Consider the following 5,787-nt stretch of genomic DNA (forward strand, 5'->3'; position numbering starts at 1 on the left):
TAGGTCTATATATATATGCATACAATATATATGCACAGGTCTGTATATATATATATATATATTTGAAGGGTACACCGTTCGTGACTGCATGGGGACAAAGCTTGAGGCATAAATGTTTTTTTGCACTTTTACATTAAAACCTGAATACGGCGTTGGTGGCATTGTCTGGCCTTTTGCAGTCTTTTCTCCTAGACTTTATTGTCTGTATTCGCGTTATAATTGTGCAGAATACTCTCTCCCCTCGACTCCTTTCTACTATTATTATTATTTGTGTTTTATTCCAGCGTTTGGTGGCCATTTCTGTCTTTCCTCCACTGCCTTTTGCTGTTTTTACTTCTACATTGAGCTGTCTGTATGCCTCGCTCGCTGCATTTTGCCATTCTATAACTTCTCCATCTTTTACTGTTTGCTTATTCCCCGCACCTCTGCTACTAATTCCTTCCTGCCTGTGGTATATGTTTTGATTGCTTGCTTTTTTACTTTGTTCTGTTTTTCTTGGCTTGCAGGAAGCCGCGTGTTTGAACAGCCGCCTATGCCCGCATTGACTAGGAGCAACTACCTTTCCGAAGAAGGTAAGAACGGAAAAACTTGAATACCTCAAGGCCGGAGTTCTCTGAAAATGGGCTTTTATTAAAGCGAATAGATCAAGGCACCACTGTGGAGTGAGAGGAGAAAGGTCTTTGTTCGAAGACGACGGATCGTTCATTGAGCAGGCAAACAATGCTTATGCGGGTTGTGGCTTAATAACTGCTTTTCTCCTTTATCTCTGTCTGTCTCACTGCCCCATCAATTCTCATCTAATTCGCTTTCTTTTCCTAGTTGTTTGTAGATCTGTTTCCGCATGCAATCTAGTGTGTCTGTTGACTTTTGTGTAGAAACATACAGCCAATAGATGGAGTTAGTCTTGCACACTAAATACTTCGTGTCGAAATGAAGACCTACAACAGCAAAAGCGTCTCTTTCGTTCACTTATGCTGTAGTGTTATTGTCTCAGCATGAAGTGCCTCGTGGTTATTTTCCTTCTTTTTTCCATCGTTTCATTTTACTGTCAGGGGCGGTTTGACGAATGTGTTATCTTGCGTGATTAGCTGCGATCAATGCAACTAAACGTGCCGGCATAATCTTTAGGCAATTAGAATCCTCATAAAAATAGGGTGTTCCCGTAGCAAAAGTGAATGCCTGCACTACCCAAGTGTCCACTTAGCGGACCAAACTTATTTCTTCGACTGAGTGGATACCTTCGTTTATCTCTTGCCTTCAGGTTGTGATTGTGCTTTGTTTCTCTTCTCGGATCGAGAAGATGGGTTTTGCACTGGTTGTGGCTGCCAGTCGCCCCACTGGTCTTGTGCCGTTCCGGCTACTGTCTTGGATTGTTTTGTCCCCTTCTTGATTATTCTTTTCTGGTGCTGAGGCGCTGGCGCTGGCATCAGACTCTGCGCGTTCAATAGAACATAATTTCTGTAGGGCTGTATATTGTTTCTTTTTCTGTCTGCAGAAAAGTTGGCTGCTGCCAACCCTTCTATCGACCCTTCCATCCCGGCAGAACACATGAAGCGTGCATTAGACGTGCTTAAAAACGTTGCCAAGAAATATTCAGATGATGTTGAGTTTTTCCCTGGTGGCAGCCTTAGGGTGCAAAGTGCCGTTAATGACGATCCAAAAAGTGGTAAGGCCACACCAAACAAACCACCAAAGCTAATAAGCAGCTCTCACGCACACACAACTCGAAGTGCATGCATTTCTATCTGCTCCAGACCACCATAAAGAGGCGCTGGTGTTGTGTTCGAAAGTTTTCGTTATTTTACTGTTCTCCCCTTGACGCTTATCACTCGTTTCGCTTCTGTGTTTTTGCACTTTGCATTGTTTGCCGGTGCTTCTACGCTGAATCGTTCTGTTTGTACTCCTCTGTTTCCCCAACTAGTGGTACTGAAGTGCTTAACAGGAATGGTCGCTATCCGTACCTGCGTGTCGCTTTTCAGGCTGCCACACAATGACGACAAACTGGAGCGAATGTTCATCTTCCTGCGGCATCGGGAGGCGAATGCGGTTGACGCGGGGCGTAAAAGGCTCATCCTGCTTGACAACAGCAGAACCAGAGATTTGCGTTTCATCAGTCGGGTGCAAAAGTAAGCAGCTGCACCTCTAGGGCCATTCAAACGCGTCCTTAACCACCTTCATGGAAGAAAAAGAAAACGCTTCAAAGTTCACAGCCGTTTTCCGCAGTCGCACGTACACTGCAACCTACTCTGCCGGGCAGCCGCTGAAGAGGCTTCTGATGCTCTTCTTCCTGTTGTGGCTGCTGTTGCTAATGCTATTGTCTGCAGGTGGAGAACAGTTTCTAACGGCAGTGGAAGGAGAGTTGAAAATTGTCCCCCAACCAGCTAAAGAAGAACTCGGTAGACTGTTGATGAAAAACATCAAACTCAGTAAGGCTTGTGGGGACCAATGCATGCAGAAACAAAGATATTCACAAGGAAAGCAGAAATATACGGCTGCATCAGGCTCGGGACAAAAAGACAGACAGGGAGAGTGGCAAAAATGGGCAGAAAAAAATGGGCAGCGGATGAGACACTCACAAACAGACAGAGGGGAGGGCCGAGCAATGCGCGTCCAAAGAAGACGTTCCTTGAAGTGAAGAGTAGCAAAATACATATTTTGAACATCTAGCTGCAGCGATGACAAACGCTGGCACTTTAGCAAGCAGCAACAGCTATACCGCGGACCTTGCTTGGGCTTCTCCGCTTGCCAAGCGAAGGAATTGTAGATTGTGTTTGCTTGTGCCCTCCTTGGGCAGGTTTGCTCCCTTTTTGTTCACCTCGTATGTAAGAAGACTCTGTCTATTGAGGCAATTCGTTTGCATACGCCCCTACCGTGTTTGTGCCTGTCTGCAGACGTTAGAGTAGAGAAACAATTAGTGTGCAAGGAGTATGACACGGGATTTACCTCTCGGGCGTACAACGACAAGGGACTGGTGGGAGCGTTTGGGTTTGGGAGGCAATTCCGCCTTTTCCAGAAATATGATGCAGGAAAAGGTACCTGTGTAGGGGACATTGATGTTCAATATGTCTCCAGGTTTCAAAAATGTGAGCAAAATTCATCTTAATTAGGTAGCTATTCTCTTTGCGCTCGCCTGCCTTTTTATTTCCTATTCATCGAGAGCCTTGTGGGTGAGGTAAACAAAACAAAGGCGACGACTAGAGATGTCTCGTGGTTAATGTTCTACTAGGACACTTATTGCTATGTACAGCACTCATTTACACTTAATTAGGTCCTACACTGGGGTGAAATGAAGCGCAGCTAACGCCAGCGTATTCACATCCGTATCTATCGAATGCTCTGCGTCCGCCCATGACTTGAAGGTGCTTTGCACTGGCTGTGGGTTCGGCTCGTTGGTTCACACAATTGACAGTGTTGAGTTTAGCATACGTGTAGCACTATACACTTGTATATTAACTGTTGGCATCGCGGGCACAGCTGAAGACTCCTGTTTAAATCAGGCGAAGCACCATCTCAGTGCAGCGCAGGAAGCCCTCAGCTCTCCCTGTGTTGCTGCTAAGGCTCACTGACATATCCTGTAGAGAATATCAGTTTCCTTTTATTGCGTTTGTGTTTGATTTGCAGTGACAATGGGCGAATTTAGCAAGAGTAAGTAGCAGCACACACTGCAAGCGCCGGCCTGCAAATTTTTTGCCGTGCTTAGTTTGTGCTGTTGAAATGCGCACTATGGTGTATTCTTTACCTCAGTCCTGATATTAGCTCTTTGTATTGTGACTCCGATTGCACTCCCTTGCTTCCTTTGCGTAGTTCAGGAGAACCAGCATATCGATGTCTTTGTGTTGTGCGTTTGTCCTTGTGTTGCTCCATTTAGGTATTTTGGACGACCATAACTTCATCAGAAACCAGCACGGCATTCAGGAGCTGAAGTGGAACCCCGTCATTGCAGCCAATATGTTAGACTATCTTCGGCAACAGAATGAATATGAGCAGTGCCGTATGGAGCATTCTCCATTAAGTTTTCGTAATCTGGTGAGCCGTAGCAAGAGGAGCTCCAGTTCGTGCAAAAACCAGAAGCACAACTGGCAAAACTCCCAACGGTAACCGCATCAACAGTGGCAGCACCAGCAGTTGTATACTCACATTTTGTTGTAGCCATTAGTGATGCTTGTTGTGCACACCATCCGCTGGGTCTAGCATTTTTAGTTCACCCTGTAGATGAGTAAACAAACTTACTCTTCCTTCAACTGGTTTCGCTGTTTTGCGTCTTTCAGCCGGGCGTGAAAAGCCCTTTGGGAGAGAATCTGTACACTGCCTGCTCTCTGGGCGTATTTCCGCGTGAGGTGGCTACCGCTTGGGCCACTGAGGGCAACTGCTTCAGGTACGGCTGTTTGAGGTGTACAGACAAGGAAAAGACTTACTTCCATGCATAATACACAAATGAATATGCAAGCAGGCACTTGTTGACAATGCATGCATGCCTGTGCGCACCATTACTCGAGAGTTGGCTCCGGTAACCCATGAGCATTCCCTGCAGTGGTTGTTTTGAGGCTGCATACAAGTTTTGTGGATGCACACATCTGCATATAGAGAGGGCAATGCGTGGACTTTCGAGAGAGAGACAGAGACAGAGACAGACAAAGACAAAGAGACAGACAAAGAGATGAAAGCGATATTATAGAATGTTATATATCGCGTATCGCGATATACAACATTTTCTTCTGCCCGATTTTAGTGTTCCTGCATTGCAAGTCGAGCTCTTTGTGTAGTTCAGCAAGGTCTTGTGATTAGAGGGTCTCTATGTCGCGCGCTGCAGTGCACCTCGTAGACGCTCTGTTCGCATTCAACAACCTCTGGTGGTTTATTGCTGTGTATTCAGGTTCGGAAAGATTGGGAACCCTTGCACCGGCGTTTTGGGTCCCAAGTGCAGCACCGAGATGCATGCAAAAGGGCTTATGACGGGCCACTACACTGCCACGGTGTGGGAGGCTTCCACGGAAGTGGGATGCGCATACGTCCTCTGCAATAGAAAGTGCCAGCACAATAGGCCGGTCATTCTCGTCGGCTGCCAGTACAGCCCATGTAAACAGCGTCACGTTGAGTAGCAACCACAAAGCTTCACAAATATACATACAAAGCACTCCCCACAAATGAAAGTCCACCACAGACGCAACGCACAGCACCTACGTGGTTCTACATGCCGCCTCCGGCTGCTGCTGCAGAGCCGAAACAGTTGCGAGAGCAGTACCAGTAGCTGCTGTAGAAAATAAATAGAAAGCGTACATTCGTTGAACGCGATTTCGTGGGTGTTGTGGTGTGGGCCTGGTGTCTGTACAGCTGGAAACATAGTGGGGAAAACGCCATTTTCAAAAGACGTGGCGATGAGGGCGCAAGGTTTCTTCCCGCAGCTGCTGCCGGAGGCCTCTGAGGACCCTAAAAAGGTAAAGGAATGCGAGAGGTTTAGGCAAGAAATGGAAAAGAAAAACCCTGAAGTGGACTTTATAGCAAAATGGCAGTAAAACGGCTTGTGCAGGTGGATATTCATGTATATTTACACACATGTATTTATGCATGCACTTATTTATACATTTTCTTACGCAAACTGTCAAGGTGGAAGGGGAATGAGGAAACTCTGGAGTGCATTTAGACGTGTACATGGCTATACTTAGTTATTTGCACACAGAGCTATGCACTCACCTCGGTTGTGCTCGTATCTGTGTTTATTTATGCATCACCTATGCTTCTGTGGAAGTCTGTGCATACAGTATATGCGTTGCATGCATTTAGGTATAA

At 46.2% G+C, this 5,787-nt stretch overlaps 1 protein-coding gene across 1 annotated transcript; it reads left to right on the forward strand.

The window, feature by feature from the left end:
- Positions 1-506: 506 nt before the first annotated feature.
- Positions 507-5,513, forward strand: EAH_00061350 (hypothetical protein, conserved; the record flags this gene model as incomplete). The annotated part of the gene is made up of 10 exons (XM_013393363.1): positions 507-572; positions 1,496-1,666; positions 1,980-2,126; positions 2,325-2,426; positions 2,892-3,083; positions 3,622-3,645; positions 3,869-4,026; positions 4,269-4,375; positions 4,874-5,076; positions 5,332-5,513. Coding segments are annotated over 10 exons (1,352 nt in total), but the record flags the coding sequence as incomplete, so codon positions are not given.
- Positions 5,514-5,787: the final 274 nt, after the last annotated feature.

The sequence above is a fragment of the Eimeria acervulina genome, genomic scaffold (genome assembly GCF_000499425.1).
Source record: "Eimeria acervulina Houghton genomic scaffold, Eah_scaff1587, whole genome shotgun sequence".
Taxonomy (NCBI): domain Eukaryota; phylum Apicomplexa; class Conoidasida; order Eucoccidiorida; family Eimeriidae; genus Eimeria; species Eimeria acervulina.